At 34.2% G+C, this 18,155-nt stretch overlaps 2 protein-coding genes across 2 annotated transcripts; one reads left to right on the forward strand and one right to left on the reverse strand.

Annotated features, from left to right (window-relative positions):
* The first annotated feature begins 506 nt into the window (after positions 1-506).
* Positions 507-3,122, forward strand: LOC132065196 (F-box protein SKIP23). Its single transcript, XM_059458466.1, has 2 exons — positions 507-1,798; positions 2,680-3,122. Exons 1-2 carry the CDS (start codon positions 599-601, stop codon positions 2,704-2,706), a joined length of 1,227 nt encoding a protein of 408 aa, XP_059314449.1. The 5' UTR covers positions 507-598; the 3' UTR covers positions 2,707-3,122.
* Positions 3,123-5,034: 1,912 nt separating this feature from the next.
* On the reverse strand, positions 5,035-8,713 carry LOC132065194 (rop guanine nucleotide exchange factor 1). Its single transcript, XM_059458465.1, has 5 exons — positions 8,255-8,713; positions 7,647-7,763; positions 7,009-7,547; positions 6,168-6,521; positions 5,035-5,754 (listed from the first exon to the last, which is right to left on the reverse strand). Exons 1-5 carry the CDS (start codon positions 8,529-8,531, stop codon positions 5,329-5,331), a joined length of 1,713 nt encoding a protein of 570 aa, XP_059314448.1. The 5' UTR covers positions 8,532-8,713; the 3' UTR covers positions 5,035-5,328.
* Between the last annotated feature and the right edge of the window lie 9,442 nt (positions 8,714-18,155).

Genomic DNA, 18,155 nt, shown 5'->3' on the forward strand with positions numbered 1-18,155 from the left:
GACTAGCAATTTGAGGGACAAAAATTAAAGAACACCCCCGAATAAGGACAATATTGCAAATTGCCCGGTTAAGAGCTCGTTTGGATTGGCTTATAAGTTGCTCATAAGCTGTTTTCAACTTTTTTTTAAATATTTTAATTACTCAAAATTAAAGTCATTTTATTCATAAAATAAGCCTAAAAAAGTAATTAGGTCCTTTTGCTAATTTATCTAAACAAATTATAAGTCTAAAAAAAATAAATTTTAGCCTACCCCAACTTATTTTTTTTCGATTTATAACCGTTTCCAACTTATAAGTACCGCTTATTTTGTTTCATCCAAACAAGTTTGCCAAGAATACAAAATCATAGAATTATAGGAAGAAAAGAAGAAAAAAAACACAACACAACCCTTGACCCATGCCCGGCCTGTGGGTGGCCCAAAAGGGTTTCACAAGGCCCAAAACAACCTTGTACATTCTCATCCATGTGTCAATTGGCAGAGGCTATTTCCAGGAAGCTATCTTCTGCAATTTGCACTCAAAAAGTATAAGTACGAAGTTACAAATCTCTGTTTCACCATTCAAGAATCAGAAAATCAATCAATCAAATCTACTATAATGGCTGAATGGTCTCAACTACCAAGAGAACTCATAGACCTCATATCCAAACACCTCTTGACAGAAATCGATTTCCTCCGTTTCCGTTCCGTTTGTTCTTCATGGCGTTCTTCCGTTCCTCCTAAACCTTACCTTTCTTCCCCTTCCCGTTTTCCCATTCTCCCTAATGATGGTATTAGTATCACTGAAAATAGTTGGGGTTTTAGACTCTCAAAATCACCCCTTTACCTTCTCCATTCACCTAATCAAACAACATCATCTAATAAGAACAACCATGGTTGGATTGTCAAACTTGATCGTGAAAATTTACTTAATCCTCTTTCTAGATCTCAATTTAAACCCCTTCCTTTGAATTTCCCCAAGATTCTTGATTCCTCGAACTACCCAATTCTTGAATTGTGTCAAGAATATACTCTTCAGTTTATTAAGTATAGACCTATGGCTAATTCGATTGCTGATGCTGGGAATCTTTACATGGAAAAAGTTGCTGTTCGTTTGGAAAAAGATGGGTTTGTGTTGTTGACAATTCATGTTTCTGGGAAATTGGTAATGTATAGATCTGGTGATATAAAGTGGGAAATTGTTGATGAGTTATCTTTGCCTTATGATGATGTTATTATGAAAGATGGAAACTTTTATGCTGTTGATAATACTGGTAAGGGAGTTCTTGTTAAATTGAGCTGTGGGGAAACTCCAGAATTAGAAGTTGTTGCTAATTCTGTGTTTGGGGGTGATAAAAAGTTTCTTATGGAATCTTGTGGGGATTTGTTGATGGTTGATAAGTATTTGAGTATTGGACCTGAAGATGATCTTGGATACAATGAGAATGTTGAGTTTTATGAGGAATTTGACAGTTACATGAGTGAAAGGACGGTTAAGTTTAAAGTTTATAAATTGGATGGAGATATGCAGAGGTGGGTTGAGGTAACTAAGTTGGAAGATAGGATGTTGTTTGTGGGGGATAATTGTACGTTTTCCGTGTTGGTTTCCGAGCTTGATTCTAGGTGTAAAGGGAACTGTATACTTTTCGCGGATCAGAATTTTTGTAGCACGGAAGATAGTGGAGGATTGTGGAAGAATCACGGGATAGGTGTGTTTAGTTTGGAAAATGGAAGCATTGGTCCTGTAAGCAGTTTCCGAGGCTATGCTGAGTTGTTTTGGCCTCCTCCTCCTTGGATTTGTTCGCCTCAGCCCATTGATGTAAGTGGTGTTTTATGTTGTTGTTTTAGGTCTGATTGCCTTTACACTGCTTATGCTATAAGATTGTGCATTTGATTAGGCAATGTGATACTTTTATGTTATTCCATGGCTTGCCTGCTGGTTCATATGGGATATAGATAGAGGCTCTTCTTTGCTCTCGTTTGTGATTTGGTTCTGTGTATATGTTCTCTCTGATTTATCTGTTCATCACCATGTTATCTAGATTTAGACTAGTGTTGGACCTTTTGTGTTTGGATGATACTCTGGCAATTAAACTTTTGAAATAGTTAAAGATGGATAACGAGCTATCAGCCTTCCTTTGAAAGAAAATAGTATTTCGTTAAACATTGAATCACTGAAAATCACCTGCTGATGCCCCAGCTCCTTGGTGAAAAATATTTTGTGCTAGAAGCACATATTACCAGCCGAGAGCTGGTCCGCCTTGAAAACTATTTTCAACTTCAATTTCAAATGTTATTTTCCTATCAATGATTGTCTTACAACTTGGTTCATTGTTTTAACTTCAACTTGGGATAGAGAATGTAAAGCTGGATTACTTGTTTGAAGAGAATTTTTTGTGAATTAATGGTGTTACTCAAATAAGTTCAACATTTCTCCAAGTGAAGTTCATGTCGAGCACAACTCCAAGTACGCTTTTTCAACTTCAACTTCAACTACTCTTTTTAACTTCAATCAAATATTGCCCAAACGCCTAATGCTTTGGCAACTCCACCAAAAAAAAAGGGGAAAGCTTGGGGGTTCCATTTGCCGCCACCGCAACTATCCTGCCTTTTCTTTCTGTCCTTCTGTTGGTTTTCCCCCCCACACCCTTTAACGACTTAAAATGTATCTCTTTTTATTATATTTGCGATTTCATGCAGGCTGAGCTGAATGAGCTGAAAATCTAACTCTCGTGGAGCTTAATGGAGATAAAAAGAAACAAGGAGCTAGTCAAAGCTGATGATATGCTGGACTACTTGAAATTGTACATATGGTTTTCTTCGGAATTTCACATTTATTTCAAGATTTAACCCCCATAACGACGTGCTTGTGAGGCACTGACTTGCACTAATAAATTAATAAGTTGACATGTTGGTATTATGGTAAAGAATCAAGGATCTTCATTTGTTTTTAACTCAATGGGGTTTGCTTCAATTCCACCTTTCTTATTTTAAGTACAGTGCATATGCTTACCAGTTATTGGATGGAGGATTGTGCAATTCTGCTAAATTAGGATATTTATGTTAGTTCCCTCTGATCATTTGATTGTTACATATGAGTAAATTTTAAGATTCATGAAATGCAAGTGCATTGAGTTCTAAGACTTGGCAGTTTAAGAATATTTACAAACAAGTGATTTCATTTCCTAATTTAAGTTCTTTGTAGGTTCTAATATTTTATGAGCACTGCATAACGCTGTTAAAGTACTTTTGGCGTCTACTTCAAGAACAACTGTGTTAATTTCAATCTAGTCGGGATCGGCTTCTATTTACCCAAAAATGGACATGGTTTCTAGCACTTAAAAAGTAGTAAGTAATAATTTGATATCCGTCTGAAACCTTATTGATATTGGATTTGCAAACCGTATTACCTATTGCTGTTTGGATTTAGAGTACTCGTTGTTTATATTGGTTTTGGAATTTGGATGGCGAAAACTATTATAAATATATTGTATAACCTATACTTTGAAAACCTGCTTGTAATCTCATCTCTGATCCCCTTGAAGCAAAATTAGCCATGACCAACTCGTGCCTTCCAGATAAAATCATCCTTGACATCTTAAGCTACGTTGCCCTTAAGTATGTGGAGATTCAAATTAGTTAATTGGAAGCTTCGAAATGCCCTATTTCTACACCATGATTTCACGTACCTTCGCATTTGGCAATCGGGATTGGATGATTTGTTTAAATGGAATGCATTGAAGAAAGGAATCCATCTATTTTAACCAATCCCTCTTACTAGATTGAGAAAAGGCGATCTCGATACCATATTTCTAACCAATCTATCACTGGAACACACCATTCTATACTATACTAGTATATTGAGTAGCGCGATCAAGTCAAGTCCTTTCTTCTTATTTTCGGATTTCAATTACATTAACGTGCGCTGTTTCATGCATGGTTTCGTACCCCCATAAGACAGAATATAAGCCAGAGTAGTCAGGGCTTATTTGTGATGCAATATTCATCTTCACCTGTGAGATACCGCCCGCATAAGCCACCCTTTATTGGACCAGTATATTGAAATCCCCAACCCACAGACCCTAGTTTGTGCATCCTTGGACTTTGTTCCCTCTATCCAAGCCGTGAAGTTGCTCTCCATTCATGAAAATCATCAATCACAGCTTGGTTATGAAATTCTTCATGTTGGGTTTGTCGGGAATACTTATTGCTGGCGAGCTGTTGAGGTGCCTACTGATGATGACTTGCAGAACAATGATCGGAATAGGAATAGGAAGAGAACTCAGGTTTTCTTTAGGAAGGGAGTTGCTTATTGAATTTGGTTCGTTGAAAAGGATGATGATGTTGATATTTTGGATATGGAGAATGAGAGCTATATTGGCCATACTACTTTCCCTAAAGGTTTCTTCCCTAAGTTGAGCAGTACCAATCTCTTAGATTGGAATGGTGAGCTACATGTGTTGGTTCTAGAAGATTACAAAAACCAAAATGGTCTAAAAGCAAACGAATCATCAGGCTCACGACTTCATTCTTGCAACAGGAAAATATTACGGATACAGTCATATGTGCTCACAAGCCTACTTTGTTCTCTATTCAGAAAAAATACAAGGAACCTGAGAAATATGTTCTCTGCAAGTATTACTTTCATACTGGGAATTTAACAACTTTACTGCCCGAATGACACGATAGCTCTCTTCTTCAAGACAGAGCTCTCATCACTCTTCATCTTCACTGCTCCTAACTTTCCCACGGTGAGCGTAAACTAGCTGATGTTTTTTTTTAAGTACTTGACAGATGTCTTAGTGCTATAAATATGATCAGTATACTTATTTTAATACAATAATTGCTGGGAAATTCCAGGCTAATATACTCAAACATGTTTTCTGAATCTGTAAGGGCTTAGTGTGGGACACTAAACAGAGAGGAGATGATAGAAGGACAATCATTATTGAAAAAGTTGGAAGGACACCCCACACAAACAGCCCATTAGAGATGATGAACTGAGGATGATAATAATTGAGATATTTGGTAAGTACTAACACATCTATGCTAGTATGTTAGAAAGAAAATATTGTAGACTGAAATATAGAAGGTTATGCCATGGAGCAATCACTTTGCTACATCTAACGGTAGCTACTCAAGCAGCAATTTCTTCTTTTCTATACCACAAGAAAGCTGCTATTTTGCACTTGCCAGGCAAAAACTGTGCTACATTAATGCTATCCTTCTCAATATAACAACCAATGAAGATCAGGTTGACAATTTTGAACCGCACTATCCTAAAAGAAATATACATGATAAAGAACATAATTGAGATCAAAGCATCCTTGACTAGTCATCTGTTAATTCTCAGTCCCGTTCAGGAGCATCCTTAGAAGGTCTTCTTGCACTAAGATTCCCTGCATATGACCACAATTTATCCAAATCAGTTGGTGTCACTTTCTCCAGTTTAGTCGATGGCGGTACCTTGGAACAAGCCTTAGAAGGAGAAACTGCCTTCCCTGGGCTACCAATCAGGGGAGATAAGCAAAAGGTTGGTGTAGCAAATGGAGAGGCAAAAGGGGAATGCTGTATAGAGAAGGGGCTTGGTGACATTCGCTTTTGAACTGGAAGACCACCCAAACCTCCCCTATTGAAGAGGGATATGGACTCTGCTGCAGCACATCGTTTTGTTGCATCATCTACGAATAACACATCATCAATCCTTGCCATAATGTTAAATGCCAAGCTCTCCATGACCCTTGAGTAGCTCTCGAGAATTGACTGTCCAACATCCTGCAGCAGAACATATTAAGTTTTCAGAGAGCACAATAGATGAAGACAGTTATGTCCCCTGTGTATCCAATTGTTACTGCATTTATTATAGTGAAGATTCATTTCCACTCTTTTCACACTACTTTATCCACTGCTTCTAATGCCATCAGAAACATTTCACGATATCAATCACCGATATAGAAATAGAACCAAGAATAAAGTTCCATAAGATCAGAACTGAAGGCATTCTTCACACATTGAGAAAATGTATAACAAGAACTTCCACTGCTTACGTGTCCCGTCGCATAGAATTTATCATTATAAAGCAAGAAATATCTCATAATATTTCTTCTCTTATCAAAATAAATGTTGCACTTTGTCTCTTATCTGCTCTACTTTGTCATTTACTCTTCATATGAGTTCGTATCACCTACCTTGTTATACTGGATTTTGTTCATGTCAAGTGCAGTTTGAGGAAGACCAGGGAAGCGAAGCCTGAGACTATGCAAGAGTGTTTCTGCTCGTTCTGCCAGATATTGATTCTTATCACCATCTGCAACAAGGCCCTTGACCTTCCCTCCCCATGACTTGCGTTTAGATTTTCTTTTATGTGGATGTTTCTTCTGGTCCTTGAGTCTCCAAACGTGCACAGCAGCCTCAATTCTATTTGCAACTTCCAGTGTATGGTGCTCTGACGACAAGTCCAGGCAATCAAGAAGACACTCAGGAGAGAAATTGTCAGCAGTGATGTAGCGATAGATGATATCACCTAGACACACTTTTCCACTCTGCAATAAGAATTTAAGATACAATTAAAGAAATGAACAGTTGCAACTGACAAGTAAACAATCATTTGTTTTCATCAAATAAGCACTCTAGATGACCTTAGGAGGATAATAGAAATACCCATACGAGGATAACAACTGCAAATGCAGGGGGGAAAACGAACAAATTTCCTGAGAATTAATTTTAGAGTTGCCGATCAAATAGGAAACTTTATTTTGTTAACTTTTTTTGGATGAGGAGGAAACTTTATTTTGTATCCTTTTACTGGGTTTTCTAAAGCATAAACGTTGAGCTACCACTAACATTGGACACCGGCAACCTACTTCATCTCATTTTTTGTGTGTAAGTGATCTAAATAACAGATACAGCACAATAATCACTGGTGCAAGGAAGGCGGCAAAGGAAACACAGGAAGAATTAAAGTAACTGACATAGGCTGCACAAGCTAGAAAATTCAACTTTAAGTAAGCAATTCAACTGGATGCAAACCTTGGGCAAAGTTTCGATATAAGGACTTGGAGTCTCCATCTCAGCAAGAACATTACTGTTGATTGCCAAGGCTGCCTTCAATATCTGGTTTGTGCAATCCCTACACTGTTGCAATCTCTTCCTACCTTCTTCTGACAACCCTTTTGGGGGAACTTTTGGGCAAGGCAGCCACCACTTCTCTTCCTGCCGAACTGAAGGCCTACCATACCCTATTCCGGAAGGATAAGAGTCGCAGTCATCTCCATCAGCTAAAACTATCCCTCGATCCACATACCAAAACTCCGTGTCACGAAACCCATCAAGTATGCTAATCAACATGGCATCAAGTTTCTTCAGAGCAGGCAAGTTCAAATATAAATCAGAACGTGGTCGCGTTGCCATTACTTCATATGTGCCTCCTCCAGGAAATTGTTGAATGGAAGGCACAAGCTCCACAATAGAGTCACTAACACATAACAACCACTCCATCTCCCTACACCACATTGCTTTCTTTTGAGCAGCCAGTGGCTCCAACCTCCAGAGTTCCCCAAATATAGTAGCTACAATTATAACACAGAAAAAAAAAAAAAAAAAACAATTTCAATACAAAATCAGATGTAATTTTTTTATCTTATTTTCTTTTTTCTTTTTAAACTAACCAGATAGATTTGTAATAGCGTTTGAGATTGCGAGTGCCGTAGAAACCCCTTTACCACCTCCAGACATGTCCTCACCAAGAAGCAACTTGGCGAATCTCTCCTTCATCAAATCAATTTCTAAATGAAACACAAGTAAAAGTCAAAAAAGGATAACCTACATTCTACAGAAATAACAGTAAAGGTATTAAAAAAAAAAAACAGCAAAATGTCCACACATTTCATCATATCCACAGTAACAAATCTAGTCAATGAAGGTAATAACGAAGTCCAGTAAAAGTATTAAACATCAACCTCCATAAATCACCACCAGGTTAGCGTGAAATCGCATAGATAAGAAAATGCATAAACCACAAGAGTAAAGGTAAGAAAGCAGCAAATGTCCACATATCAACAGATGCACAGTAACAAATCTAGTTAATAAAGGTAATAATGAAGTATTAAACATCAACTTCCATAAATAGATCTTGTTATTGCAACCAAAAAGATAAATGTTGACTAGCACTAAGTTCAATGACTCCATTTTATTTGTGCTTGTAGCAAAAAAGTAGTTAGTTTATCAGAATCAAAGTAAATAAGATAATAATGGCGATTCTTTACAGTGCACGAACCAGATAAATCTGCTTGGCGTTTGTCGGATTTGTCATTACAGAGCACTACATCTTTGCCGCCAATGACCGGGAACATGAATGGTGGTATCATTGGTGTCGGAAACTCTGATTTACCGGGCAATCTCCGACAAGCGAGTGGAGATGACGCGCCTCCTTCAGCATCATAACGCCGACAAGAGAAACTACTTGAAGAACTTTCAGACTCACTCACATCAGCACTTAAACTGTAACTTCCACATCTCTCACTAGAACCTTCTTCAGATGATACACTCCCCATTGTAAATAGTAGTAAGATCCTAGATGCAAATTACTACCTTCATGTAGATGCAAATGATTTTGTAGTAATAAACAGTAAAATAAATGGCGAAAATGGGAGTTATCAGATATGGCAGTGGAGGAGGAAATGTGAAAAAGGAGAATGAAGATAAAGCAAAGCGCAGGTTCACACACAGTACTATATTTTCAGTCACTGTGACAAAAGAGTGGTGCGTGGAAATTTTACTGTACGATGTGAGTGAAATTAAGACGCCGTTATAGTGACGAACGTCCGTTTGGGTGAAAAAGAACGGCGTTAGTTGAGGTTGACGACAAAAAGGTGAAATAGCACCCGACACGGTCCTTTTCTTCGTTGCGGAGCATTTGCCTTTGCCAGTTGCCAGTGGCCACCTCATCCGATTGAATTTTGGTGACTTGGGAAAATTTAACGGATGTGTAATAAATATGTGTTTTAAGAAAATACTACATGAAAATATTGTAAAAAGATTTATAATGTACTTGATATTTATCATTCCATTTTTTCCACTCTTTAAATCATAAATATTGATATATATTTTTATATTATTAAATTTTTTAATCATGAGTAAGTTGGTATAATTTGATATGAATATATATTTTTATCGAAAAGATTGTCCTACATTGTGACAGATATAATCTAGGCATGAATTTTGATGTTCGCTAACATATAGTATATGATATATCCATGTAAATTAGTTAGTGGTTTTAGTGGTAGTGACTTTTGAATTACTTCTACATTGTGACAGATTTATTCTAGGCATGAATCTTGATGTTTGCTAACATATATCGATGTAGACTAGTTAGGTTAGCGGTAGTGACTTTTGAATTACTTCTAAAAAAAATATATGGCCATAGCCGAAAAACGACAAAAGATTATCCAGACCAACATATGCACGAAATGTATTTACATATGTTATTCGTGTATGGTTTTACATTAAATCACGGTTAACAAAAATTTATACGCATCTCAAATGGTCAGTTGGCTGTGTGAAATTAGCTATGTAGCAGAACCATATAGGTGTTGACTAGGAAAAAAACACAATTGTATCGTTTACTTATCTTAAGTCCTCGAAACGAAGGTGGATGGACATTGTTTCAACATATATTTGCAGACAATGTCACTTTGATTTTTAAACGGTAAGATTAAATTATTTGATTTAATATTTTATTAGATGTCTATTTTCACGGAACATTTCACACAATGTTTAAATCGTACATTCACATCCCTCCAAAAGTCCAAAAGATTAGACTAGTTTGTTTGCTCTGCCTTCCGCGTTGAATTAATGGAAATTATGCTCTCCTTGGTTTCAAATAAGTGTTCACTTATTCTCCACCACACGCTCGAAGAAAATACTATTCCATCCGTTTCATAATTAGTAGTAGTAATTTTTTTAGTTTATGTTAATGAATACCCCTTAGAAAGTGCTAGTTTCTAAAAAATTAGGAGTGTTTTTACTAATTCACCCTAATTAAATGCATAGCTAAAACAAAAAAGCTTAATGATTCTTGATTATGTAAATAAGGATAATTATGGAAGAATAAGATCAATTTCTTCTTGAAATTCTAAAGCACCACTTATTTTGAAATAAAATAAAAAGTCTAAAAAACCACTTATTACGGGACGGAGGGAGTAATTTCTAAAAAAATAGGTATTTTGAAATTTCTTTAAAAAAAAGTATTTTGACTAAACTATCCTTAATTAAATATTCTCTCCATCTCAAATTATATATCGTAGTTACTAAAAATAATTGTCTGAGTTATTTGTCGTTATAGAAGTTCAAAGCTCAACTTATTAATTTTTCCCATTTTATCTAAAATTTTGTCATTAATCGAGATGACACAGTAAATATTTAATAGAGAAAGACTATAATTTAGTCATTAATACCCCAGGTGTATACAAAAATAAAAAAGAAGATAATTTGAGCTAGAGAGAATAATTAAGTCTAACAAGGAATGCTAAAATCATTGCAGAAAGTCATAAATGGCGGGGAAATGAAAAGAAGAATCCGGAGGGAATTGCGTGTGAATTAGACGAAAATAAAAAACTGATGTCCTAGTGATACGATATTATAAGCTCTCCTTCCTAGGCGTCGGATCTCTGAATCTGTTGGGAATTTGCAACTTTTCCTCTTCCTTTTTCCTACCTGTTTCTTCTGCTTGGTTTTCCTAATTTTTTCTCTTCTTTAACTTCCTATGCAGGGATACTTCCATTCACGAGAAAGTTATTTCTTTTTCGGTCTTTAAAGCCACAAGAGAAGATATTTTATTCGTTTTGAAAATTATGTTTGCTGAAAGAACAGGGAAAATGCCAGTAAGAAATTGCTTTTTAGATTTTATATTTCTAGTTTAAGCTTTAGAGATCATCAATATTGACACAGACAGAAATAAAAATGACAGTGGAAAAATATATAACTCGGGGTCTGAGTTTCAGATTAGAGATTTTCCGACGTCATGGTATGATATTTCAGTTTGACCGGAGGAAAATAGGATGGATAATTATTTCCTGAATAAATGGAATTCAGCCATTAATGGGACCTCATATGATTGGAACTGTTCATAATTTGCTACTCAAATTGGAAGAATTAAGCCATTTTTGCACGTGACGGAGCTTTTTGTTGCAGAACAGTAGGTCGGCTGGTCGGAGACTCGTAGGATTGCAGTTGGCGTGATGGACCCTTCTTTGTCCAGCGTGCTTATGGAAAAGCGATTTGCCAAATTTCCTTGCAGACCTTTCCAGTTTCCAGTAAAAACAATTTTAAAATTTTAACGACTAAGTTATGCTTCACTCTCACATAAAATTGGGGAAAACGGGAGAACAAATATTTACATGAAAAACTTTCAATTTTCACATAAAGTTCTACATCGCTAGCCTCTTAAATTTGTTAATAAAATTTATTTAGACACTTGAAAAAAAATTTGTTTCAATTGAGCAATCTGAAGGCTAAACTGAATACATGATAAAGTGTTCATATTAAATACTTTTGGTTCAGATTTTGAAAAAAAAATTGCGCGTGTTCTTAAGTGTTAATTACATAAATAAGTTAAACATTTATGTATACGGTAAAAATCGGATCAATGTGTGACCGGTGAGATTGAAGCCGAGGATAAGTCCAAACGAACACGAGCATGTTCCATCTTTTCTCCACACCGGGGGTGTCGTATCGGATGTAATTGACCCGACACAAGATAAGCGTGTCCGTTGGTCCGGATAGACCGAGCCTAAATCAGCGTGTCCGTTGGTCCGGATAACCGGTTGTGAGGTTGCCACGCGTCATGAAACCGTTCCGCCATTTGTGCTGACGACCGTACGGGTGTCAGACCGTACGGATCAACCTTATCTTTTTTAGGGTTTTTTATTCATAAAGGCTTTTTGTATTGTATCTATGGCCCATGAAGCATACCTATAAATAGAGGACATTCCTCCCCTTTTTTAGGTTAGCTTCCTTTTCATCTCAATATTGTAATCATCAAATATACAAATACTCTCTTAAAGATATTATCCTGGGATTTTGTGGTGTTCTTCCTGGCTAGCTTGCTCATCCTTTCAATATTGCTTAATATATTTGGCATAAATCATCAATCATAGTACACATACATATAGCGCAAACACGTATATATATAGATATAACTACAAACAAATCCATTAACACTTCACACCAACCAAATAGATTAAGGTTCATCCACGTATCCTATACCTCGCTTACAAATCTAATTGTTACGTAAATTCGGGGTAAACAATTTAAATATGTCATATCTTTAATTATACACATTTGCGTGAATAAGCCGTAAAACCTCTAGCATGTTCAAATTGAGGCCGATGTATATAATTAAACGCGATGACATATTTTTGTGTGATTAACTTAACTTCCTAATATATACTTGAGAATACGTGCAAAAGGTTTTCAAAAATTTGATCAAACGTGTCCAATAGGATTATTTTATCATGTTTTTAGGTATTGAGTAATGGAAACAAATCGTCGTTTTGAGTATTTAAATGTAATTTAATGACAAATTTAAGAAGTTATCCATGTATTAAGCCTAATGTTCGTACCAAATACAATTAATATGCATGCATCCACTGTTAGCAAGCTTTCTGTATTTGAAGATCAACATTCGGATAGTAGTGTTACAATGAGAGTTCTCATTGCTTTGCTTAGTTTATACTAGGGCTGTGCATAGGAGTGTTCATGGTTCGGTTTGGATCGGTTATTGATTAAAAACCATAACCAAACCAATTTAGTCAGTTTTTAAATGTCTAAAACCATAACCAAACCAAATAAAATAATAACCATCGGTTTGGTTATTGTCGGTTTGGTTCGGTTTGGTTCAATTTTTCGATTTATGACTAGCAGCCATGAGACTTATCAGTAAAACATTAAAAAGTTGAAAAAGACATGTCTTTTTTTGGTTCAAACGATAACTTTTATTTATAATTTAAGGTGAAACATACATCATAGAAATATTTTCACTATTAGTGATAGTGTAGCACTCAAGTTATCCAAAGTTGCTAAACTATTACATATAAAGCTAAAAACTATCTTAGTAGTGGCTGCACCATTTTTGTCATCTTAATACACATACCTAGAAATAAAGTAGAGCGTAAGAGATTTTAGTTGTTGTTACAAACATACATATTATAAATTAAACATAAAGACTACCTAAAATTAAAATTAAAATATATGAAATAAAAAAACTTTGTGTAATGATCCTAAACTTTGGGGCAGTACTTGCATTTTGCCCTCAATTCTCCCATTTTATTAAAAAAACTTTGTGTAATAATCCCAATCTTCAGACCCTATCTCCAAGGCTAGGGTCTCGACTACAGAGTTGTTCTTTTCTCCTTAAACAATCATGTGAAATAAGTAGACCAAAAATCAAATTAGTGATTAAAAGGTATAAAATATTTATAATTATTTATGAAAAACTAATATTATACATATAAATAATTATAAAATTTATGTATATAATTTATCGGTTTGGTTCGGTTATTTATTCGGTTATTTTTTAATAGAACCATAACCAAACCAAATATTATCGGTTTTTAAAATTTAAAACCAAATCAAACCAAACCAAACCAAATGTCGAGTTTTTTATTCGGTTTGGTTTTGGTTTTAACCAAAACTGTGAACAGCCTTAGCTGTGCATATTAATAGTTAAACCAATAATCCGAATTAATTATTGGGTTAATGGTTCGGATTAATGGATTACTGGTTCGGGTATCAGGTGGTGCTCTGTGATTATTGGCTTATTGGGTCGGGTCACGGTTTGGCCAATTTTGTTAACGGGTGAAACGATAACCCCGATAATCATTTATTTAATTACAATTCTATCCTGAAGAATGTTTCTTATTTTCCTTATGCATTGGTGTTTGCAGTGACATGTTTGATAAAATCACACCTTTAGTTGGTCCAATTTTGTTTACGTCCTTCATATTTCAATTGTATTATTTTGTTCGACATAGTCTTAGGAGCTGAAGCTACTTTCAGTTTTGAAGATGGGTTCTTTGTTCTGGATTTTTTTTTGTGTGAAATCTTAACGGATAAACCGATAATAAACAACAATCGATTAACCGATAACCCATTAACCGATATCTTAACGGTTTAACATGTCTACAAACCGATAATCGATAAGTTGAACCGATAACTTTCAAACTCGAACCGAACCGACCGATATGCAATCCTAGTTTATACTCTTTTCTGTTCATTTTAAATGTTTGTTTAGTCAAATAATTTAAATTCAAAATAAGTGTTATTTTACGAAACTAATTAAAAATGGTTTAATTTTATTTTTTTAATAAAAAATTTACTCTTACTTTAATGAGTACAATTTTCCAAAAAAGCCTCTCAATAGAGAGGGGACTATTTATCATCCAACTGTACCTATCTTAGGCTGGAATAGAAAAAGACCACATTCTATACATGTGAGACATACACAGCGGAAAGGGACGTTAGTCAGCTCGATGATGTTGTTAATGTTAATAAAAGAAAAAAGCTGGTATTTTACTTAGTTAAATAATCGTTATGATTAGTACCATTGAGAATTTTTCTTAATGATTGTATATCAAAGCCTTAAACCAAATTTAAAAGGACTAAACGAGTACTATCAAATATGTGAAGGAAAGAAAACACTAGCATAGCGTTTCCAGGGGCTATGACAACAATAATGTTTAGGTAAGGATCTAATGATGGCGCTTTAATTTTAACAAATGAATTTAATGTCGTTTTTTAACCAATGAAAGGTCATCGTAGGCTTGTAGTTGTTGAATTTGAGGGGTCTCGTGCTATTTTCAGTGTGCTGCAATCAATAATTTGGTGCAGTTAATTACTTCGAAAATAAATAATCAGTCAACTGGATGACTGAAATTAATGATGTTGATTCCCATGTGCATTAAACCGTTCAACCTTTATTTTCATTTCTTATTACTTTTCTGATCCGATAGCCACCAATTTGCCACTTCAATTAGGTCTGGCTTCGAATCTACAGTGTTACTTCAACTTGACGCAACTCTTAGAGCCTGTTTGAAAAGCCACGGAATTGGTGTAATTACTATCCTAATAATTACACAATTTTAAAGAATTATACAAGATCGTAATTATCACGAATTTGTTTATTATAATGTAATTACGATGTAATTAAGCTGTTATTGTTTGGTACATGACAAGCGTAATTATACTGATTAGTTTAATTTAAAAATAAAATTTAATTATATAAAATTTAAAATTAATATTTAAAAAATATGTGCCTTTATAAATGATATTAAATTAGTTATTTAATAATACATTGTTTATTGAAAATATGTTAATTAATAATCATATATTTGTAACTAATATTGTAAAAAATAATTGATATATAATTTCAAAATTAATAATATTTTAATTTTAATTGATTATAAAATTTAAAAGCATACCTTTTTTGTGAGAACATCATGGGATTGGATGTTTGACAAAAAAAAAAATATTTATAAATATAATGCCATAACACTATTCAAATGTTTGATAATAATTCTATCAACTGTAAGTGAAAAATAAACAACATACAATGTGAAAATAACAAGTCAATAGTACTAAAGCAAATATTGTTAAAATTGAAAATATAACCTAAATTCAAAATCCAAAAGAAATTTTTTTAACATAATACTCTTATGTCAAATTGCAACGTTATATAAGTAAGTTTCAACGTAACATAAGTAAATACTCCTATAATTCAAAAGAAAGGGAAAATATAAGTCTATAACCTCATTCACAACGAAATTCTACTTTAATAACGTGACTTATTATATGCCAAATTTGTTAATGACTCATTCTTTCTAATATTAAGAGATGTAGTTTAAAAAATTAGAATATTAACACGGCTAATGAATAAAAAAAAACTAAAAAAATATGAGCAATTACATGGAATCACAAGAAGTAAAGGTTGAGAATGAGAAGAAAGGAAATGAAATATAAATTCTATAAAAAGAAAAATATATTTTTAAAATACAAATAATTAAAAAGTAAAAATAAAAAAGAAATTAAATAATAGAAATAAAAATAAATTAAAAAAGAAATTAAATAATAGAAATAAAAAATAAATTAAAAAAGAAAAGAAATTAAAATAAAATTAAAAAGAAAAAGACTAAAAAGTAACCCTGTAATTACACCCAATTCTCACCCCCTTCCCTTGAGAATTGGAGAGTGTAATTACACTCTCTCAATTACACCAAATTCCCACCTAACTGTGTAATTAACTAGTCAAACAAACAGACCAAACTGTATAATTACACCCAATTCCAATTACCTGGGTGGCTTTCCAAACATGCCCTTAATAAAAATATTAATCTAATAGTATTTGTTATGTGAATCCTTCTGTGCTTTGAAATGCAAAATAGGAGAAGTATCAGAAATAATAAGTACTAAATTACATGTACTGTATCTTATCTACCTTTACATCGTGAGCGGAGGTGGCAAAATTAGTGCATAAAAATATATTCCGCCCAATTTATTTAAGTTTGGATTGGTTATTGATCTGCCTATTTATTAGCTCAACCCATTTCAGTTCATCAAAAATTGGGCTGGTATGTACCTCAAATTGAATCATGAGAAATCTTGTCAAAATATTTTTAAAAAGTCATTGTTTTATTTGATATGTTATATATGGTATAATAAAGAAAAAATAATTTTATTATGTACTAAAGAATTATAAAAAAACAATTAAACATATTAAAACTTAGTAAAAATCGGAGGGGTTGAGTTATGACCCACTTTTTAACTCATTTTGGCCTAAGTAACCTTTGACCCGCCCAAATTCAGCTCAATTGACACGTATGTGTTTTTCTGGTGATCGGCAGTGGGGTAATTGCATTGGAGAAGAAATAGAGATGGAGGAAGAATGGAATAGAGACGGAGGGAGAATGGCTAAGGGGTGTACTTGTAATTTTAAGTGGGTTTTTTTTTTTTTTAAGAAAATAATAATAATGAAATGTGTCACGTCATTAACAGTGTGTGACATACCTCCTTTGATAACCAAGATTTCTATTTCTCAATGCTATTCCATGATCAAAACAATTAGCCAAATCTCGTGAAACCATTTCATAAAAATTCAGAGACATCTTCTTTTTATAAAACAAATCGACTTTGATTTCACCACTTTTTTCTGAAGGAGTTCAACACAAAAGTGGTGCGTGATAAACACGCATTTGAAATTTATTGGTGCATAATGTGATTTCCGTGGTAAAAAAGTGTGTAAGAGGTATTTAGGGACAACCTCATGGGGCACTCTATGTATTAAGTCTGGAAAATAAAGATATCTCTATATATATTTGGCATAAAAATTTAAAAAGAATTATAATGGGTTATAAAACTTATTGACCTAGTTCACAATCCAAACAACAACAACAACAATAACATATCTAGTGTAATCCCACAAGTGCGGTCTGAGGAAGGCAGGATGTGCACAGATGTTATTCCTACCTTTGTGGAGGTAGACAGACTGTTTCTGATAGACCCTTGATTCACAATCCAAACTAAAACGTCAAAATTGGTCAACTGCACCCTTTATAATTTGAATTCGGAAATACCCTCCCTATCTTCCGAGATAGGGGTAAGGTCTGCGTACACTTTACCCTCCCCAGAGCCCACATTGTGGGATTTCACTGGATATGTTGTTGCACCCTTTATAATTTGAATAGAAGAAAATGATTCCGTAAATATCTTATGTGTGTTATTATCATGCCTCTTATGTGAAAATAAAAATATTTTATAGAAATAAATATAAGATAACTTTATAAAAGGCTACGAATCAATTGGCACAATAAACTTCGCAGGTGAAGTAAATGAGAAAAATATATATGCTAAGAATGGCAACACCATGAGCACTTGTCAACAAATAATAGGGTTTGAATCTCGAAATGAGAAAAAAAAAGTCGGTAAAGAACGCTTCCTTCTTTAATGAATCTTATCCGATGCGAATGTTGAATTAATCAAGACACTAAAATGAATATCGAATATAGACCGGAAACAAAAAACAAACAATATTGGACATCCTTTTTCCCCTTCTCCTTTTAAGGTTGGAACTTGGGACAATCACTGAGAATTATGTCGTCTCATCTATTATATTTGAATTTTCCATG

The sequence above is a fragment of the Lycium ferocissimum genome, chromosome 7, assembly GCF_029784015.1.
Source record: "Lycium ferocissimum isolate CSIRO_LF1 chromosome 7, AGI_CSIRO_Lferr_CH_V1, whole genome shotgun sequence".
NCBI classification, from domain to species: domain Eukaryota; kingdom Viridiplantae; phylum Streptophyta; class Magnoliopsida; order Solanales; family Solanaceae; genus Lycium; species Lycium ferocissimum.

What these genes read in the sequence shown, in the direction of transcription:
- LOC132065196 (XM_059458466.1), top strand. Translation starts at nt 599, where the DNA reads ATGGCTGAATGGTCTCAACTACCAAGAGAACTCATAGACCTCATATCC. An exon ending in GTTCGCCTCAGCCCATTGAT is followed by an intron (nt 1,799 to 2,679) that starts GTAAGTGGTGTT and finishes GATTTCATGCAG; the next exon opens with GCTGAGCTGAATGAGCTGAA.
- LOC132065194 (XM_059458465.1), bottom strand. Translation starts at nt 8,531, where the DNA reads ATGGGGAGTGTATCATCTGAAGAAGGTTCTAGTGAGAGATGTGGAAGT. An exon ending in ACGCCAAGCAGATTTATCTG is followed by an intron (nt 7,764 to 8,254) that starts GTTCGTGCACTG and finishes TGTTTCATTTAG; the next exon opens with AAATTGATTTGATGAAGGAG. An exon ending in CGCTATTACAAATCTATCTG is followed by an intron (nt 7,548 to 7,646) that starts GTTAGTTTAAAA and finishes TTATAATTGTAG; the next exon opens with CTACTATATTTGGGGAACTC.